Source organism: Myotis yumanensis, unplaced genomic scaffold, assembly GCF_028538775.1.
Source record: "Myotis yumanensis isolate MYYU_CA2020_CCGP unplaced genomic scaffold, mMyoYum1.0.hap1 SCAF_5, whole genome shotgun sequence".
Lineage (NCBI taxonomy): Eukaryota > Metazoa > Chordata > Mammalia > Chiroptera > Vespertilionidae > Myotis > Myotis yumanensis.
Genome location: NW_027223756.1, coordinates 21215091 through 21234531, shown reverse-complemented (window position 1 = coordinate 21234531; position 19441 = coordinate 21215091). Strand labels below are relative to the sequence as shown.

The following is a 19441-nucleotide window of genomic DNA, read 5'->3' as shown; positions in this document are numbered from 1 at the left end:
AGTAGGTCAACACTTTGGGTACTAATTTTTCCATCAATGAAGAGGAAAGGAGGACTAGACTGTTTGAGGACCCTTCCAGTTTTCATGTTACATGACTCCTAAATCTAACTCATGTTTTACTACTGCCCAACCTCAGCATTTTGGTAAGTGAATTTGAGTCACATTTTTTTCATCAGTCAATTGAAGCTAAAATCTTATACTGATTAAGAGAATTGGGAGTGGAATTCCTAAGTAGAGCGCAACACTTTGTGAGCAATAATCTGCACCCCCAGCATCTCCCCATACCGGCGGTGAAGCCTCTTCCCAGATGTCCTCCCCTTTCTACATCTCTCAACTCTTTGGAAGAAGTAGAAGTGTGGATATAGGGATAAGGACAGTTCTCAGTCTTCCTTTTACAGTACTTTTCCTCTCAATCTCTACCTTAAGATAAATTACAAGTGACTGCTCCTAAGGTTTCTTCAGTTGACCAAATTGTCTCCTTTATGTAGTCTACCTCTGCCCTCTGGTGGCCAGAATATGCTACCACAATCTATTTCAAAGTACTGGCCTCGGCGTGAAGTTCTTCAGTAGGTCTGCAACATTGGAATTACATTATCTGAGCCTATTTGTCCTTTTGTATTATGGTTTTCTTGAAATACTAATAAATGAAACAGTGTTTGAGATATAATAGGCAGTCAATAACTCTTAGTTTCCTTTTTTTTTTTTTGCTGCAAAAAACTTTATTAACATTTGGCTCAAAACATGGGAGAGTTAAAAGGATGCCTAATGGTTTCAGGGAGAGGTTCAAATAAGAAGCCAGACACTAGGGGGATGCAGAGGGGTCCTCAAAGGCCTCTAGGTTCTAAAGGCTCCTAGTCATCCTTGAGGGTGAGCCATTTGAAGAGATGCTCAACCTGCTCAGCCTTGGGGCTGGCCAGCCTATGGAGGTTAGTCAGGTGGTCACCCATCTTCCGGATGATTTTCACCTCATCCAGGAAGTGGTTCTTCAGGAAGTCACAGAGATGAAGGTCTGTGCTGGTAGAACCCAGGGTATGCAGATCCAAAAGGGCCTGGTTCAGGTTTTTCTCCAAGGCCATGGCAGCTTCCATGGCATCCTGAGTTTTACCCCACTCATCTTGAGAAGGCTTCTTCACCTTCTGGAAGAAGGCCTTGCCACCACGCTGGTTTTGCATCTTTAAGAGACAGTCAGCACCCTTGTGCTTCTCCTCAGCCAACTCACAGAAGAAATGGCCCACGCCCTCCAGAGCCATATCTTGGTGGCTGAAATAGAAGCTCAGAGAGAGGTAGGTGTAGAAGGCTTGCAGATGCAGGTTGACCAGGCAATTGAAAGCAGCCTCCACCCTGGTGGAATAATTCTGACGAATTTGGGAGCTCATGGCTGCTTGGCAGTAAGTTAAGCTCAAAAAACGATGTTGGCTGGTCTCAGGGACTGAGGATGGCTGAGATGGATCTGAAGGAGGTAACTGAAAAAGAGGTTGGAGGGTGGTCAGAGGCTAGAAGAAGGAGTGTCCCTGTGTCTTTTCTGCCCAAACACTGTTGAGGCAAGAAACAGAGCCAGGGGACCCTGAGGTCACTGCCAATTTCCTTCTTTTTAATTAAAGAGCCCTTAAGAATAGGGCAAAGAAAACTCCTAGAGTTTTCTATTATCATCAGGCTGGGTGGTTCTGGAACACAACACCAAGATCTGTTAGTGCCAGAAAGGGCTGGTATGTGCCCTGATCATTGATAGTGCAGGGAGAGGATTGCTGAAAGGAGTTTTCCCCATGTTTGAAGGGTCCAGCTGTCCCTTCCAAACCCTGGAACTTTGAAACAGTAGCAAAAAAAAAGAAAGAAAGGAAGGGAAGGGAAAGGAAAGAGAGAGGGAAGAAAAGAAAACAGAAAAGAAAAGAAAAGAAAAGAAAAGAAAAGAAGAAAAGAAAAAAAAGAAAAGGCTGGTAAGGCAGGTCCTCAAGAAATAAAGGGGAGGAAGGTGGTGGCCAGCAGTGAGGGAGAGAGTGTGAGTGACTAAGTGAGGGAGCGAAAGGGGAGTATGTGGATGTATGGTGTGTGTGTGTGTGTGTGTATGAGGGAGGGACAGTTAGATCCTGCAGGACTTCCAGGGGCTGGCAGACCGGACTCTCCTAGATGGAGAGCCCCTGCTACCGCTGAAATCACTCCTGGGGCAGCCAACTCTGACAGAAACCACGCCATCTTAAAGGGGAGAGCTGCTGTGACTAGGAACTCAGCCTCAGCACCACCCAGACGGGTCTCAGATGCCATCCCTGACCTTACAGGCACTCTGGCCAAAGTCCAGCTACCTCATGTGCAGAACCATGGACACCAGGACTCCAGCCTCCCCAGACGTGGGTTCCTGTGGGTCCTGGAGTGCGCCTCCCTCCTGTCTGCCCACTGCATCGTTCCTGGGTATTGTGCAACCCGCCGGTGAGTTTCGAACTGCGCCCCCGCCTGCCAAGCCCACAGCACTGGCCCCAGCCCTGTGCATCCCACAGGCAAGCCTCTGACTGAGTTCCCTGCCTGCCAAGCCCACATCATTGGCTCCAACCCTGCGCATCCCACCAGCAAGCCTTGGACCGATGATAGCAAAAATGGGAGATAACCCCCAAAGGAAAGAAAAGGAGGAATCGCCAGAAAGTGAACTAAATGAAGTGGAGGCGTGTAATATGTCAGAAAAATAATTCAGCATAATGGTCATACAGTTCATAAACCAGATAGATGAGAAAATCAACAACTTATGTAAGAATCAAGAGGAAATCAAGAGTGATATAGCTACAATAAAAAAACACGATGGAAGGTTTCAACAGTAGATTAGAGGAAGGGGAGGACCAAATTACTGAGTTAGAAGATAGGGCAGAGAAACACACCCAATCTGAACAGCAATTGGAGAAAAAAATTAGAAAGCAGGAGGAAAGTCTAAAGGAGTTTTGGGACAACATGAAACGAAGTAACATATGTGTAATAGGGGTGCCAGGATGACAAGAAGAGGAGCAAGGATTAGAAAACTTATTTGAAGAAATAATGAAAGAAAACTTTCCTGATTTGGGGAAAAAAAATGTCACACAAGCACAGAGCGTCTCAAACAAGATGAACTCAAAAAGATCCACACCAAGACATGTAATTACAATGGCAAACATTAATAACAAAGAAAGAATCTTAAGGGCTGCAAGAGAGAGACAGAAAGTTACAAAGGAACTCCCATTAGACTACCAAATGATTTTTCAACAGAAACACATCAGGTCAGAAGGGAATGGAATGAAGTATACAAAGCGTTGCAAAGCAAGGGACTGAACCCAAGAATACTCTATCCAGCAAGGCTATCATTCAAAATTGAAGGGGAAATCAGGAGCTTCACAGACAAAAAAAGGCTAAGGAAGTTTATGACTACTGAGCCAGCAATGCAAAAAATGCTAAAGGGACTACTGTAAAAAGAAGAAATAGAAAGGCAAGAAGGAACACAGGCACAAAGAATAAAAGTGGCTACAAATAAGTACCTATCAATAATAACCATAAACGTAAATGGAATAAATGCTCCAATCAAAAGATATCGATTGGCTGAATGGATAAAGGAAATATGACCCATACATATGCTGTCTACAAGAGACTCACCTCAGAACAAGGGACTCACACAGACTGAAAGTGAAGGAATGGAAAAATATCTTTCAGGCAAATGGAAATGATAAAAAAGCTGGGATAGCAGTACTTATATCCTACAAAATAGACCTCAAAGTGAAGGCTATAACAAGGGATAAGGAGGGCCACCTCATAATACTAAAGGGATACAACAAGAGGATATAACTCTGATAAACATATATGCTTCCAATGCAGGAGCACCCAAATACATTTAAAAAATAATAATAAATTTAAAAAAAAAACACTTCTGGAAGATATCAAAGCAATACAATCATAGTAGGGAACTTTAATACCCCATTGACATTACTGGATAAATCCTCTAGACCAGCGGTTCTCAACCTGTGGGTCGCGACCCCTTTGGCGGTCGAATGACCCTTTCACAGGGGTCGCCTAAGACCACCCTGCATATCAGATATTTACATTATGATTCATAACAGTAGCAACATTACAGTTATGAAGTAGCAACGTAAATAACTTTATGGTTGGGTCACAACATGAGGAACTGTATTTAAAGGGCCAGAAGGTTGAGAACCACTGGAGATGAAGAGCCACAGAAAATTGATAAAACATTTAAGTGCTTAACTGAGTGGTAGAGACAAAAAGTGCTGAGGAATTGAAGGAAAGAAGGGTAAAGTAAGTACTAGAATCTCAAGAATGCTGGAAGAAAGAGGACTCACATTCTTTAAGAATGTGTGGCCTAGCTTGGTAGAGAGAAGGACCAGGCAGCCTGGCAAAGGAAAACTCAATGGAGTGAAAGAAGCCAATGGTCTATTGGGGCAGCACGCACACTGAACTGTACAGAGCAACCAAGTTGGAATGCAGATTGTGGTCAACTCTAGAGGGTGCTAAAACTCAGCTGAATAATCTAGTCTTTTTGGTCCCCCCCCGCCCCCATTGGTCACAAATTTATTCATAGAATTTTTAAAATATGTTTTTATTGATATTTGAGAGGAAGGGAGAGGGATAGAGAGATAGGAACATGCCCCCTACTGGGGATCAAGCCATAACCCGGATATGTGCCCTGACCAGGAATCGAACCAGTGACCTCTTGGTTCATGGGTCTACATTCAATCACTGAGCCACACTGGCTGGGCTATTAATATAATTTTAAGCATTTAATATAATACAGTAGATTGCCTTAAATTATTTATTTATTTATTTATTTATTTATTTATTTATTTATTTAAATTTATTGGGGTGACATTGGTTCACAAAACCATACAGGTTTCAAGTGTACAACTCAACAAAACATCATCTGCACACTACATTGTATGTCAATCGTCCCAAGCAAAGTCTCTCTCCATCCCCACCCCTTGCCCACCTCCGCCTACCGCCAGCCCTCTGGTTATCACCAAACTGTTGTCTGTGTCTATGTGTAAGCATTTGTGAACCACCACAGACAAGTGGGTAAGGGAAATGGCATGATTCAAATAGATCTAATATTATGTGCAAAACAGATGTCAGGAGAACGGTGAGGGAAGAAATTAGAAATTGAGTCAGTCATCCTGACAAGGTAATGAAAGCAATTAAGGTTCTGACAATGAGATAGATAGAAGCACAGGACTCAGTCGGATGACATTGTGTTCCTCTCCTAAGTGTTAAAACTTTTAAATATGTATAGTACCTTTAATTCAAATCATACTAGTTTAAAAGGAAAAACAGCCAAAATAAGCTTCCAAAAACATCCATTTAAACATCTGCTGTGTTTTGTGATTGTTGTTTTGTTCAGGTGGAAGCTGTGCTTTCTATGATTAATCTACTATACACATTTCAATTAAGTACATAAAGAAAAGTAACTGAATTGCTATGGGTTTCTGAAATAACCACAAAATTAACTTGAAAGGGAAAAAAATACACTACAATACCAACAAGTATTGTGTGTACCTTCTGAAAAATGAAACTGACATTTATCGGACTTATTAGGAACTAGAGGCTGGTGCACAAATTTATGCACCAGTGGGGTCCCTCAGCCTGGCCTGCGAGATCAGGCCGAAACTGGCTCTCCAACATCCCCCGAGGAGTCCTGGATTGTGAGAGGGCACAGGCCAGGTTGAGGGACCCCACTGGTGCACAATCGGGGCCAGGGTGGGACGAGGGAGGTTGGCCAGCCAGGGACTGCAGGAGGGCTCCAGGGCATGTCCAGCCCCTCTTGCTCAGTCCTAATCTGCCAGACCCCAGCAGCAAACTAACCTACCAGTTGGAGCATCTGCCCCCTGGTGGTCAGTGCATGTCATAGCAAGTGGTTGAGCAGCCTTAGCATATCATTAGCATATTATGCTTATTGGTTGAACAGATGACCAGACAACCGGACACTTAGCACATTAGGATTTTATTATATAGGATGGATACTACTAGTAGTGTGGAGAGCGGCTACAGTGTTTGGACAGGTTCAAGCCTTGGACTAATGAGAGGGCACAGTCCTCTCATTGCCATGTGCAAGTCCCAGCTTGAAGGGCAGAGCCCTCCCAGCACAATTATAGCCAACAGCTATAGTTGTAAGCTTGAACCTATGGTCCGAACACGTGGCCCCACGTGTCTGAGTAATGTAGGCTTGATAGAGTTCAGGTGCATGTAATTGAGTATGATCGAAACCCATGAGAATGTTGTAAACATCTTGACCACATCCTTACTTTGTCTCATGGAATCTGGCTATAAAATAAAGACATGGCTTGTGGGCACTGTTGCTGTCTTTCCATCAGAGAAGCAGCATCCCACCGAGACCCCGCTTTCATTCTCTTGTCTTTTCTCAATCCTTCACCGCACCCACTCAGGTTCACCCTTGGCCGTGCTGGCGAGGCACAAAGTAGGGTTATAAAGGATATTGAAAATGCCTCTCTGTCGGAGAAAAACTTTAATAAAAATCTGATTATAAATTTATATAGTTTTAAATAGTTTAAAATCAACTCTGCTCTAGCAGACTTCTCTGAAGAACAAACAGAAAGGAATAAAGGCTATTTACAAAGTAATTTTAATTAAGGCAAACATAATGTGCCCTCATCTTAATTACATGGTCCAGGCTGGATTACAGGTGTGGAGAGGAACACTGTGAATAATCCAAATGGGGGACAATCCAAACACTCTCACACATCTGTCTCACTCCAAATTTTCCTTTTACCTTGTCTGGAAATTGAGAGGAACACTGAGTTATGTTTTCTCCCATGATCCTGATTAACAAGATTCTCTGATATTACAACCTGCCTCCCAGATCATATCATGTCTCCTCTTAAATGCACCTAATTCCCCTGTACCCCAGCTCCCTATTAATAGTAAGCCTGAAGCACCACAAGACATTTTATTTTTTAAATATATTTTTATTGTTGATAGTATTACAGATATCTCCCATTTTCTCCTCCTCTTACCCCCTTCCTCCCAGGCCCTACCTACCTACCCCTCAAGGTTTTCACTACCCTATTGCCCGTGTCCATGGACTATGCATATAAGTTCTTTGGTTTCTCTCTCCTCGTCTACCCAACCCCATATCAAGGTATGTCAGTCTGTTCCATGCCTCCATGCTTCGGGTCTTATTTTGTTGGTCAATTCATTTTGTTCATTAGATTCCACAAAAAAGTGAGATCATGTGATATTTGTACCACAGGCATTTTAATAGGCTAGGTGGCTCCTGTTAATCCGTTGGGCACAGACGAATGTACCTTTTCTGAATACTTGGCTAACTGGCTGAGCAGTCAAGAGAATAGCTAAGAAGGTTCCGAAGGTACCAAATTAGCAGAAAGGAGTTAACAGCTCTGTAGTAAGAACAGATGATTCTATTTTCTTTTTTTAACAGTGATGGGAGTATTCAGATGGCCAACTGAAAAAAGAAATGCTAGAATCTAGCTACACTGGTGGTTCTCAAAGTATGGACTCTAAACCACATCAGCATCAGCTGGGAACTTGTTAGAAATGCAAATTCTTGGGCCCCACCTAGAACCCACTGAATCAGAAACTCTAGAGGTAGAGCCCAGCAATCTGGGTTTTAGCAAGCCTTCTAAGTGATTCTGAAGTGAGCTAAAATTTGGAAACCACTGAGCTAGACTTACTGGGAAGAAATTGGCTCCAGGACCATAGTGTGCTTGATTTTCCTGTGGTTAATCTAGTAGTTTCCAAACTTTTCTGCACATTGGAATCACCCAGGAAGCTTCAAAAACTGCTAATTCTTATGACCTATCATCAGAGATCATGATTTAATTGGACAGGGATAAAGTCTTGGCTTTGGAAATTTTTTTAAAAAATCCTCAAATGATCCTAACTTTCAGACAAATTTGGGAACCACTGGATTAATCAAAAGAGAACACACATATTCGTCAAGTTTTATTTCCAAATTCCATCAAAGGAAGTTTCCTGATTATTTCAGAGGACTAGAATGTTGTTACAATCATATTGCTTAAAACATAAGTTCAATATCCTATCTAAAGAAATCTAAAGCCACATCTTCCAAAGTAAGGGGCAAAATAGTGCCTACATTATTTTGTTTAAAGGAAATCTATAATTTTGGAGTTAACAAGACTTTGTGTTACCTTTCTTATTAAATATTCATTTATGTCGTTTAGCTGTCCAAAAACTGCATCAGGAACACCTACACAAGTGGAAAGGAACCATCTAGGTTTCTGTACATTTGAGATGGCCTCTGTGATGGTGATTTTTGGCTGCTGTGGTAAAAAGATGCCTCCCCCTCATCTTCATTTCCAGCTTCATTGGTATTTTCGTCGGCCTCTATGCCCTGGATGACCTCTGTGTCTATCAGCTCCTGAAAGACAATGAGGTCATCATCTACAGTGACAAAATCCTGGAAGTTTACTTCATTTGAGACACAGGTGGAAATAGCCACTGAGGGCTACAACTTTTCAATGGCAATATCTAGTTCACTAGCTGCTGCTTCTCTGTCAAAACCTGTCAAATCTATGGGGACAGTGCCTGCTCTCTGCCAGCATTTCACCTGTCTCCATGGAGAGTGTTCCTTATCTTTTTCCACTGGGGTTCCACAAATGCCTCCTCACCTTTTCTTCAAATTTGGCACGATCCTTTAGGAATGTAGACAGAGTAGAAGGAGTGATACCAAATTCTTTTGCCCCATCATCTCTTGCCTGAGTCTGTAGCTTTTACAAGTTTCATCTTCTCTTCCAGGGAGAACTGCTGACATTTCTTGTCCCCCTTGTTTGCCACATTTGCAGAATGAGGGTTGGCCCACAACTACCAGGCTGTGTCCTATCCTTCTCGTGTTTTGTTTTGCCACAAGTGTGGACAACTGTGGACAGCAGTTCCACTGTGAACTGCTGACTGACCACCATGCTGCAGCAATCATGACAATGGCCTGCTTGATGTTCACGTTTCCTTTATCCTCACTGCTGTTGAGTTTGAGAATGTTTTAGAAGGTGGCTCCTGTACATCACTTTCATGGTTTGAATTATGCCAAGATTCAGTGGCTGCAGCACAGCAGTACAGTTTGAGGGCAGATACCCGACCTGAATCCTTTCCAAACATGGAAGCATGTTGTGAGCGGAGTTGTCAAACAGCAGGAGGATTCGGCATTCTGCCTACTTCATCCTGGCATCCATTTGCATCAGCCACTCATAAAACAGATTCTGTGTCATCTGTACCCACTGGCTGGCTGTTCTTTTTAAAATATATTTTTAAATTAATTTCAGAGAGGAAGGGAGAGGGGGAGGGAGATAGAAACATCAATGATGAGAGAATCTTCGATCGGCTGACTCCTACACGGCTCCTGTCGGGGATTGAGCCTGCAACCTGGGCATGTACCCTGACCAGGAATCAAACCATGACCTCCTGGTTCCTAGGTCAACGCTCAACTACTGAGTCACGCCGGCCGGGCTGGCTGTTCTTAAGGCAGTGTGGGTTGGCTGACCTACCAACAATCTTTTCTTTCCGTCCCCCATTACAACAAAGGAGTGCTGTCAATTACTATTTTGCTTTCTTGCCCCCTCTATAATGGTCCCCTTTAGCAACCAGCATGTGCTAGGGAAGCAACTGGAAAAACACTTCTACCTGTTAACATTAAAGATATCATCTGGTGTGTAGTCAGCAATCAGTTTTATAATTTCCCCTGCATGCCACTCATTAACTTTATCTTTTCGTAGACCAGCAGTTCTCAACTTGTGGGTCGCGACCCCTCTAGGGGTCAAATGACCCTTTCACAGGGGTCGCCTAAGACCATCGGAAAACACATCTATAATTACATATTGTTTTTGTGGTTAATCACTATGCTTTAATTATGTTCAATTTGTAACAATGAAATTGGGGATCACCACAACATGAGGAACTATATTAAAGGGTCGAGGCATTAGGAAGGTTGAGAACCACTGTCCTAGACCATTCATTAATCTGTCACTATCCTCTCTATAGACTATTTTCAAAGCAATTCCATGGAGATCCCTAAATCTGTTCAGCCAGCTCACACTTTCTTGAAAAATTGTCATAGTCAAGCATTTTGGCCAAATTTAGTGCTTTTTTCCGAATGACAGAACCAGTCACGAGAATGTTTTTGGCACGAATATTTTTTTTTTAAAATATATTTTATTGATTTTTTACAGAGAGGAAGGGAGAGAGATAGAGAGCTAGAAACATTGATGAGAGAGAAACATCGATCAGCTGCCTCCTGCACATCTCCTACTGGGGATGTGCCCGCAACCCAGGTACATGCCCTTGACCGGAATCGAACCTGGGACCTTTCAGTCCGCAAGCCGACGCTCTATCCACTGAGCCAAACCGGTTTCGGCGGCACGAATATTTTGAACCCAAGCAAAACAGCCTTATCGATGTCTCCATGGAGAGTGTTCCTCATCTTTTTCCACTGGGGTTCCACAAATGCCTCCTCACCTTTTCTTCAAATTTGGCACGATCCTTTAGGAATGTAGACAAAGTAGGAGTGATACCAAATTCTTTTGCCCCATCATCTCTTGCCTGAGTCTGTAGCTTTTACAAGTTTCATCTTCTCTCCCAGGGAGAACTGCTGACATTTCTTGTCCCCCTTGTTTGCCACATTTGCAGAATGAGGGCTGGCCCACAACTACCAGGCTGTGTCCTATCCTTCTCGTGTTTTGTTTTGCCACAAGTGTGGACAACTGAGAAGGCAAAGTGGAGTACTGATCAGGAACCAAAGATAATGAACTGCCCCTAACAGATGGGTTCAGATTTTTAAAAAAATCCTATTAGGACCCCTGGCCGGTGTGGTTCTGTTAGTTGTGCATCATCCTATGCAGCAAAAGGTTGCCAGTTTGATTCCCAGTCAGGGCACGTGCCCAGTTTATGGGCTCAATCCCTGGTAGGGGGCATACAGGAGGCAGCCCATCGATTTTTCTCTCTCCCCCCCCCCCCTCTCTCTTTCTAAAATCAGTAAAAAATCATTTAAAAAAATTATATTCGGAAATGATAATATAAGGCCAAAGTCAAGAGAAGATAGGATTCATGCTACTGACTTTTTGTAGAGGTTACTTTAGACCGTTTGAACAAGAAGAGATCTTACAAATAATCTAGTTTATACTTTCTGAGCCTCCATAAAAATAATAAAAATGTCTGCTCCATCTACTATGAGAATAGACTGAAATAATAGATGGTAAAAGTTATTTGCAAATAGCAATTCACTGTATAAATTCAAGGGATTATTATATGACTTGTTTTATAAGTATAGAAAGTTAGGTCCAGGGTAGGGGCCTATCTAGGTTAATATAGCTCAGATTTCTTGGCTCAGATTATTTCTTCCACTCCATAGTTCTGCCTGAAATTCCACCAAAATGAGATCTTCAAAGCTCTACCACCATTTGGCTGGGGAGGATGTTCACTGTGGGAAGATGTTTATGGTAGCCATGCATTCATTTAATGAATATTTACAAGTGCCAAGTGGTAAGGATTCTATGATGAATAACATAGTGAAGGTCTATGCCCTTATGAAATAAAATGTGGTGGTTGGGGAGATAAACAAGTAAGTAGATAAATTAGAGTGTGTTATGTGCTACAAAGGAAATAAACACGACCCAGCTGTAGCAGTTTTGGTAATTGCTTGCTTAGACCTTTTATCATGAGACTCCTCAAAGGACAAGAAAAACTGTTGTGTCATTATGCTGACTGCCTCTTCTGAGGAATGGCTTCTACCACCACCTCCACACATCTGTCTATCTATTCATGGCATCCTCTATGTGTTAAGCATTGTGTTCGATGCCAGCCATACAGAAATGGAGTATAGTGCCCACCTTTGAGGAGCTTACCAGGGAAAAAGAGAAGACAAAACTGAAGTGTATGGAATGCTATCAGAAAGGTTACAAAGTACTATGACTAGAACATAGAAGTAGGGATGATCAACTGGGTAAGGATATTTCCTTCATGAAATAGAAGGAAATATATGTAAAGGCAATGAAGTACTATAGAAAAAAATAAGTCCTTGAACACAAAATCACAGAAAGGCCTAAAAAGGAATTTAGGTTGATAATGGGCCAATAAGAGGCCCTTACGGGTTAATTTTTAAAAATGATATGATCAGAGTTGCACTTTACAAAGAGTCCTTTGGTTGCAAAGTGGAGAACCTAATGGGTAAAGTCCAGTTTCCTAAGAGGTGGCGCTAAATCTAAAGGCCAGTCTAGCAGGCCACATAGAGTTTGGAATGTTCATTTGAGTCTACAGGATCTTAAGCAAGAAGAAAGATGACTGCTGTGTGAAAAATAGAACTGAAGGTGTCATGGAAAAAGCAGGGAGACCTATTAGAAGGCTGCTGCAGGAGACCAGATGTGGGATAATGCTGGCTTGGATTAGAGTAATTGTGGAGATGGGAGGAAGTAGTCATTTCAGGGCTATGTTTTTTCAGATCTTGCTGATGGACTAGATGTGAAGTGCATGAGTCAGGGATAATGCCCAGATTTCTGGCTTGAGCACTGAGCAATCCAGTGGATGGTGGTGCCATTTACTGAGACAAGAACCAGTTATTGAGGATCTACTTCATAAACATAATTTGTTATTTTACAGGCTTAGTGCAGCTTATGGTACATGTGGCAGGATTGGAATTCAACCCCAGGTAAGGCTCACCAGTGTTCTTAATACTATAGAGTGTTATATAGCTTGTTCTGGGAATTGACATGGACAGAGAATGAAGCAAGAGGTAAACCAAAGTGTTGCAGGTCCAAAACCAAGAATTTGATTTATAGTCTAAGTGAACAAAAAGACTCTGGAGGTTTTTAAAAATATATATATTTTATTGATTTTTCACAGAGAGGAAGGGAGAGGGACAGAGAGCCAGAAACATTGATGAGAGAGAAGCATCAACCAGCTCCCTCCTGCACCCCCCGCCCCCCACTGGGAACGTGCCCGCAACCAAGGTACATGCCCTTGACCAGAATCGAACCCGGGACCCTCCAGTCCACAGGCCGACGCTCTATCCACTGAGCCAAACCGGTCAGGGCTCTGGAGGGTTTTAAGCAGGGAGTGGCTAATCAGATTACAGTGCAAAAAGATCAGTCTGGCTATTGTGTGGAGAATAGAGTGTAGAGGTGCTGGGGTCCAACCCTAGCAGAAGAAATGACATGGAGACAGCATTCAATTGATCAGCAGTCTAGCCAGGATCTCCAGCCAAGTTCTGTCTTTTATTGTCTTGTTACATCTGTATTTATACCAGTTGATTTTAATCCTGTCAATTTCTATTCCAAAGGTTAGGGCGTTTCTTATCTCCATTCCAGGGAGTAAAGATTATGTAGTTTAAGGGTGATTGTTCATAGTTAAAGTGATTAACTACCTGCCCAGCATTTAGTTAAGGGGTTTTATTCCCTCCCTAACTTCAGGGAAAAATCCCTAGCTGGGGAAACAACCTTTCTCGGAGAGGTGACCTTGGTTAAAACACATAGCGCCAAGAAGGTAAGCAAACATATTAAGAACCGTATGCCATATACGCCAGGTCCCTTGAAACATATGCTGTGCAGATGTTTCTTCCCTGCAGCGACTGTGTCAAGCAGCAAGGGTGGGAGGTGGGAAGAAATTGCATCAGTCCAGGCAGGATATGATGGTGACTAGGAGAAGGTCGGGTGACAGTGGTAGCTAGACAAGAGTAGGCATTTTGGAAACACATTTGCAAGACAGCGATGGTAGTGGGTGGGTGGAAGTGGAAGAGGGCATAGAGGGCATAAATGGTGTTGGAAAAAAACAAAATCTATACTAATAAAAGGGTAATATGCTAATTAGACCGGGAGACCTTCTGGACGTCCTTCCCGACAAAGCCATGGTGGGGCCGAGGCAGAAGCAGTTAGGGGCAATCAGGCCAGGAGGGGAGGCAGTTGGGGGTGATCAGGCCAGTTGGGGGGGGGTAGCGGGGGGGGGCAGTTGGGGGCAATCAGACTGGCAGGCAGAGTGGTTAGGGGCGAACAGGGAGGCAGGCGAGCAGTTAGGAGCCAGCGGTCCCGGATTGTGAGAGGGATGTCTGACTGCCGGTTTAGGTCTGATCCCTGTGGGCAGTCGGACATCCCCCAAAGGGTCCCAGATTGGAGAGGGTGCAGGCTGGGCTGAGGGACTCCCTCCTCCCCTACACAAATTTTGTGCACTGGGCCACTAGTAAATATATTAAAAAGATAGGAACGTGCAGGGACTTGTACAAATGTGGGACAATCACAATCTGTGACATGGGTGGGAAAGGACAATACAATCCACATCTGATTCCAGAGCCTCCCCATAGGGTCCTTCAGGTCAGTTTGAAGCGCTCCAGGAAATTCACAACCATAACTGTGCGGGGAGCAGGGACAGGGACGGGTTAAGGGCAGAACGCAGTGAGGAGTACGGCTTGGTGCAACACTAAGGAGAACCCTATCCTGAAGGAGCGGGGACTGACTGAGGAGTGAAGTGGTGCCTTGAATCCTTCACTCACGGCACAGCCCCGCCCCAGTTACCTGAAAGCCCTACGTCAATGCCTGGGGGCCGGGCAGCGGGGACCTCCCACAGCAAACGACCGCAGCTTCCTCCTCCTTCCAGAACTTCCGGCCGAAAAGAGTCCGTCCGCGTTAGCGGTCCCCTCTACATCTATTAGCAGTTCCTATGGGCCCGCCCCTCAGCTGGGGCTGGACTGCTGCGCTTGCGCAAGGGGTGCACGCAGGCACTCCGGTGGCCGCTTCCGGTGCGCCGCGAGGGCCGCCGGGACGGGTCTCCCAGGCGATTCGAGGTTACTGTTGCTGCTACTGCTGCTGCTACTGCTACAGCCGCTGTGGCCCCTAGCGCCGACCGGGTGCCGCGGCGACGCCCGCGTTTCTGCTGTCTTCCTCGGGCTTCCCGGGGCCTGACCCCGGGGCCCTCTGCAGGCGTCGCTGAAGAGCCTGCGGAGTGACCTGTGCTCCCACACCTGCCCTCCAAGACCTCCTATCGCGACTCGGAGGAGGAGGAGCAGCGAAAGGGGCTGTCGCGACTCCGCGCCGAGTGTCGCCGGGCGGGGCCGCGGGGCCTGGGCTCCTCCAGCCCCCGGGATGCGCGCGCGAGCCCTCGCCTCCACTTCCTTGTTGCCACTGTCACGACTGGAGCCGCCTCTCGCCGACAGCGGGGAGCGCGAGGGCGCGGGCCAGCCTGCTCGTCGAGCCCCCGGGCCGGGTGCCTCCGGGAATGTGAGCCGCGCGGCGTCCACGCTCCTCGGGGTAAGTCCCGCCCTTGAGCGCCGCGACCGGCGAGGCGACCTCGAGCCTGGTGGGTGGCTCCGGTGCCCTGTGCCTTCTGCAGAGTAGGAGCTGTGAGCCGTAGTCTCCCGCATTCGCATTCGGTACCTTTGGGATATGTGGGACCCAGAGAGGGGAAGAAACTCATCCAGAGTCAAACCGTGTCCATAGCTGAGCCGTCAGCTCTGTCGCACGAGTTTGGGAGGAGAGTATGATGGGGCAGTGGAAGTGTCTCGCAAATTTCAAGGACTGCCCGTAACTCTGCTTTGCAGGTGAGAAAACTGAGACTTAGATTGCCCAAGGTCATAGAGCTCTGCGGGCGCTGTTAAAATGTGTAACTGAAATTCGAATCCTGTTTTTCTGCCCTTCCAAGCCCTTGGTTTTAACCTTTATATTGTCCTGCATTTTTTTTGGGGGGGGGGGGGGGGCAATTGCTGTACTGAGGCCTAGGATCTGAAGACAATCATAGACCCAGGCTCTGGGTGCTAAAACCCCATGTGCTCTCTTGCAATTATTACTTTTCTCTGCAAGACTCTGCAGGGCTGAGAAATCAGTTATTAAGGGCAAAAAAGTACAGTACCCACATAGCCCTGATTTGAACTCTAGCTTCCCTTACCCATTGAAGGCACTGGCCTCTTACTTACCCAGCCAAATTGCGGGTTATGTTCTCTTTCACTATGACAGACAGTATGTAGGGGTGTGTGTGTGTGTTTTCTAATGGGGAGGGAAATAATTTAGAGATGACACAGAACTAGAAATAACTTTGGGAATAGAATAATGTGTTCTTATCCTAGGGTGAAGTATTTTTTTGTCTGTATTTTCTACGAAAGAGGTTTTTAGCTTTCACAACATTCTCAAAGGGGTTCTTGCCTCCCGAAAAGTTAGGAGCCATTGATTCTTTATGTCTCACTTGAGGAACAAACTGAAATTTACGGTTTTTCAGAGATGACATAGTTAGAGCTCTAGACTTGGATCCAGGTCTCCTGACTCAACATGCTGTGCTGTCTTTCTCATTATACCCCATATGGTACCTTATCATTTGCGTAGGGAGGGCTAAATGAGATGTGAGTGGGCTTGGTAATGCACAGATCAGCCCTGGGTTTACTAGCACAACTCCTTCTTCCCAGAATCCTAAATTCTCTGCAAAAATTGACAGATTTTTAGGAGCAAGCATGTTGTTTCTTTCTCATAAAATGCACTTGGTTTTTGGGAACCTTTCTGCCTCCAAGGATTGAGTCTCGTGGGTGAAACTCCAACTTAGAATGTAGTAGTCACAGCTAACTCATTATGTTGTTGTATGTCTTTCTTTTACCAGGAAAAGCTGTTGGTAGATTTTCTGTTTGTTAGACCAGTGGCAGAGAGCTAATGTTGGTCTGTCAGATTACTCTTCACACCGGTGCTACCCAGTGCCGTACCTACTAGGCATATGTAGCTATTTAAGTTAATTACAATTAAAACAAGATTAATTCCTTAATCATACCAGCCATATTTCGGATGGTCATTAGCCATAAGTGACTACCATATTGGAGAGCACAGATAATAGGACATTTCTGTCATCGCAGAAGGTCTATTGAACTGTGCTGGTTTAGACGGTTGCCAGTGGAGGTGGGGAGCAGTGTAGTATAATGAAAGAAGGCCTAGATAATTGGGTTTTTGAATTGAAAAAAGAAATCTGTCATGCAAGTCCTATTTGCTATGGTGGCCTTGGGCAGGTCGTTAGCACCTCAGCCAAAGATTATTCATCTTTCATAATGAACCCTTTCTTTTGTACAGCAGTCGACTATTCTCAGATAGCATTGTAGCTCTGATGTCCTTGAGCCTTGCCAGTAAAAATCTGTAGTAAGGTGGGTGAGATATCTTTTTTTATCTATGAGAACTGAACCTGCAGCTAAAGGACCTGCCCGAAGTCGCACAAGTTGGCAGAGTGTAAAGAAATCTCTCATATGTAGGCACTTACTGCATGTTTGAATGAATGACTGAGTGAATTAAGCAGTTTGCTTAAGTTGATGAAGCATGAGGAAGGGAACTTCTGACTCCTGGCCACGTATTCTTTTTACCTGTTACGATATGGGATTCTTATAACGTGGCACTAAAATCTTTGAGCCGAAGCCTTACTGCGAGTATCCCATAAGTGAAAGGGCTAAGTTAGTGTTCCCACATTTGTCTGGTCCAAGGACTCACCTAGGGCACTCGTTAAGCATGCAAATTTTCATACCCTCTAGAGATTCTGATTCAGAAGGCCAGGGGGAATCCTGAAATCTGTATCTAATAAGTACCCCCCCCAGGAATTTTTTAGGACCTACTGAGTTTGGGAAATGACTCAGCCTTAAGGCCCTGGCAGAGATAAGGAGTCATTTGCTGTTCCCTTTAAGGTGGATTCTTGAAACATATTTGTGTTTGACTGTCTTCTAGCCATGGATGCATCATATGATGGTACTGAGGTAACTGTTGTGATGGAGGAAATTGAGGAATCCTACTGTTACACCTCCCCTGGGCCACCCAAGAAGAAGAAAAAGTATAAAATACATGGAGAAAAAGCCAAGAAACCCAGGTTAGTCAACATGTTTTGGTAGCTGGCATTTATGAACAGTCGCTGCTTGGAGAGCTATGTTGAGGAAGACTTTAAAGCTGCCATGTTTACTGAGAGTGCCATGTCAGTAGAAGTCTCTGGATGGGCATTGGGGTTGTGGGAAAGGGAGATGGGGAGTGGGAGACTGATGCCAGCAGTTGCCATTCCTGGCTAGATTTTGGTCATGTTTCCAGGCTGTCAGAAGAAATTGTACCATACCAATGGTGGAAGCTATGTACAGCAGGTCCTTGAATAACATCAGTTTCTTCAATGTCGTTTCATGATACCACTGATGGGATGCTATAGGGCAGCGGTTCTCAGCCTGTGGGTCGCGACCCCTTTGGCGGTTGAATGACCCTTTCACAGGGGTTGCCTAAGACCATCCTGCATATCAGATATTTACATTACGATTCATAACAGTAGAAACATTACAGTTATGAAGTAGCAACAAAAATAATTTTATGGTTGGATCACAACATGAGGAACTGTATTTAAAGGGCCAGAAGGTTGAGAACCACTGCTATAGGGACTTAACTCTTGTTTATATCAATTAGCCTATGATAAATTTGGTTTCATTATACATTGTTTTGCCGCAATTCCAAGAACCTGTTAGTGTTCTTGGGAAGATTTACTGTACAAAATAACTATGTTATTTATTATTACCATTAGTAGTATTTAAATATTTAAAATAAAGCATGAATAAAAATGTGGCATTATAAATAGTACCAAGATACCTATAAAGACTATGCAAATTATAGCTCTGTTCTCCCTCTAATTGTGAATACTTCTAACTTCGTGCTGCATTGGGTCACTGTGATAATTCTACTTGCTTCCCTCTCTCAGCCTGAGATGACCAAAGTCTGGAAAGGCTGTGAGTGGTGGTCCGACTATGTAATCAGCCCCCTAACTAACCTTTCTGAGGGTGGAATGACAGGGCAGCTGTGTCTGTCTTTGCTCATATTGGGTTTTAAAGCCAGTCATCCCTGCAGAAAAAGGTCCATGGAAGTAAACCAGACAAGCCTTTGCTTCCTGGTTTCTACAGAGATAAACCTCTGATGCACCATCTAGGGGTCTTATTTAAATGTTTCTTTGCTCCAGTTCTTATTTAGTTAAATGCTTTGAAATGAAATACTGAGTTTTGTGTCTACCTCTTCACTGTTCAAAACTAAATGAGGGAAAACCTTTTAAGAAGTCATTACTTCCTCAGGTCGGCTTACCTTCTGTACTATTATGACATCTACCTGAAAGTTCAGCAGGAGCTCCCCCACCTCCCACAGTCGGAGATCAATAAGAAGATTAGCGAGAGTTGGAGGCTTCTCAGCGTGGCTGAAAGGAGTTACTACTTGGAGAAAGCCAAACTAGAGAAAGAAGGTTTGGATCCTGTAAGTAACTTTTTCCCCAACTTATTTCTCCTTTGGTTCAATGGTAAAGGCCTAAGGGACATCAACCCCTGTTCTCCTGTTTCCTTTTCTTGGGAAAACTTTGAATTGAATTGAATCATTTTTCTTTCTTTTGTCTGATATTGCCTGCTTTAATTTTGATGATACTATGTTCTCTTTTGTCCTCTGGTTGTAGCAGTACATGGAGATGGCATTTTCTGAGTTATCTGCAGCGAGCCTTAGAT

General features: G+C 44.3%; 1 protein-coding gene, 1 non-coding gene and 1 pseudogene across 6 annotated transcripts in view; 2 read left to right on the top strand and 1 right to left on the bottom strand.

Annotated features, from left to right (window-relative positions):
• Positions 1 to 703: 703 nt before the first annotated feature.
• On the bottom strand, positions 704 to 14581 carry LOC139010330 (ferritin light chain pseudogene; annotated as a pseudogene).
• Positions 1677 to 1812, top strand: LOC139011871 (small nucleolar RNA SNORA71). The gene has a single exon (XR_011471687.1). It is a non-coding gene; the product is annotated as a small nucleolar RNA SNORA71 (small nucleolar RNA).
• Positions 14582 to 14936: 355 nt separating the features above from the next.
• Positions 14937 to 19441, top strand: part of HMGXB3 (HMG-box containing 3) — a 46031-nt gene continuing 41526 nt past the window's right edge. For 4 of the 5 annotated variants that reach the window (XM_070414611.1, XM_070414612.1, XM_070414615.1 and 1 more), the window contains exons 1-3: positions 15151 to 15230; positions 17661 to 17799; positions 19025 to 19199. In XM_070414611.1, coding sequence (XP_070270712.1) covers positions 17663 to 17799; positions 19025 to 19199 — 312 coding nt within the window. In that variant the 5' untranslated portion in view covers positions 15151 to 15230; positions 17661 to 17662. Of the gene's footprint in view, positions 15231 to 17660; positions 17800 to 19024; positions 19200 to 19441 lie in introns of all 5 variants that reach the window. The other variant, XM_070414610.1, reaches the window with a different exon arrangement.